At 56.0% G+C, this 1,494-nt stretch overlaps 1 protein-coding gene across 1 annotated transcript in view; it reads left to right on the forward strand.

Annotated features, from left to right (window-relative positions):
- LOC101626196 (chymotrypsinogen B-like) overlaps positions 1 to 884 on the forward strand; it is a 3,998-nt gene extending 3,114 nt beyond the window's left edge. Inside the window, exons 6-7 of the mRNA XM_004690182.1 lie at positions 186 to 319; positions 717 to 884. Coding sequence (XP_004690239.1) covers positions 186 to 319; positions 717 to 884 — 302 coding nt within the window. The remainder of the gene's footprint in view (positions 1 to 185; positions 320 to 716) is intronic.
- The last annotated feature ends 610 nt before the right edge of the window (positions 885 to 1,494 follow it).

The raw sequence follows: 1,494 nt of genomic DNA on the forward strand, positions 1-1,494 counted from the left end.
CTTGGAGCAAAGTCAGCCTGACCCAGGCTGGGACCCGAAGGCCCTTGGAGGTTCTAAGGACTACAGAGTGCCGGGCTGGTCATGACTCAGAGAGGGCGACAGGGCCTGTGGCGTGAGCTCTCTGGCCCACCAGCAGGGTGGGCTAGGGATGAGAGCCCTGGCCCATACTGGTCCTCTGTTAACAGGGAAGTGTCGCCCTAGGAAGCTGCAGCAGGCCACTGTGCCCCTCTGGGGCATGGCCACCTGCAAAAAGTTCTGGCCCGGCTTCAGCACCCATGCCATGCTCTGTGCTGGGGTGAAAGGTGTGAGCAACTACATAGTAAGTACCGCTCCAACCCAGCACTCACTCTGTCCCCCCATCACGCTGGTGGCATCCTCCTGGCTCCACACCGAGCCACCCTGTTTCCTGGGAGTGTTTCCTGGATCTGGGCACCACCAAAGCCCACCATTGCATATAATGTGTCTGCTAGGGGAGGGCGAGCACCCAGAAGGCTTTGCTGGCAGGGAGACCCCCTCTTTATAGACCCCAGGAGCCACTCTCCACTCCCCTTCCAGCAAGCACCTTTGTGCAGAGCGGGACCTCCTCAGAAGTGGAGTTTCTCTGTCTGGGATTCAGGCCTACCCCGGATTTCTTGCCAACTCATTACAGTTCCATTGGGGGCGCCCAGGGCTCTGAAGCCCTGTCAGTGTGAAGACAGGTCCTTTTCTTCCCACAGGGCGACTCTGGTGGCTCCCTGGTCTGCCGCAAGAATGGAATTTGGACTCTGGTGGGCATCGTGAGCTTTTTTGAAAAACACGATCCCACCGGGAGCCCTTTTGTGGTCACTCGTGTCCCTACATTCATACCCTGGATCGAGGCGACCATAGCTAACATCTCACCCTGAACTCCCACGGCAGCACCCTTGATCCCCAATAAAGCCCCTGCACAGACCCTAACTGCTTGTGTCTGTGACTCGGGAGGCGGCTGCAGTGCCCCTGTCCCCCTCCAGGGGGCGGCGTACCCCTCCCTTTCTAGAAAACAAAATACTTCAAACCAAGCATGAATAAAGGCAGCACAATTATATAAATTCAGAATATAAAGAGTACACAAATGATATAAAACATCATAATGTCTTCCCCACACACACACCCACCCCCCCATATTCTGGCTGTAAAATTCACTGCACAGACAGCAGGACACACACAGGAGGTGTCTGATGGAACCAGGGACTGAGGTCACCTGTGGCCGGTGGCGCCCCCTGGAGGGCGGTGTCAGTGAGGGGGGCTGGCCCCATGGAGAATGTGAACACACTATTGCATTTGGGGTGGAGACTCTGATAGAAATATAAGGGCTTAGAAGCAGCACCCGGATGACTGCTTGGATGGAGCACTTGACCTTGAGCGTTCCTGATTCAGGGGTTCAGGCTCAGTGTCTTCAGCCCCTCAGTGATTCCGAGATGAGCGATTCCTGCCCCTACCATGCTCATCTTCCAGAAGACTGTTGCATGCCTCTGA

This window comes from Condylura cristata, unplaced genomic scaffold (genome assembly GCF_000260355.1).
Source record: "Condylura cristata isolate star-nosed mole 26May11 unplaced genomic scaffold, ConCri1.0 scaffold00028, whole genome shotgun sequence".
Lineage (NCBI taxonomy): Eukaryota > Metazoa > Chordata > Mammalia > Eulipotyphla > Talpidae > Condylura > Condylura cristata.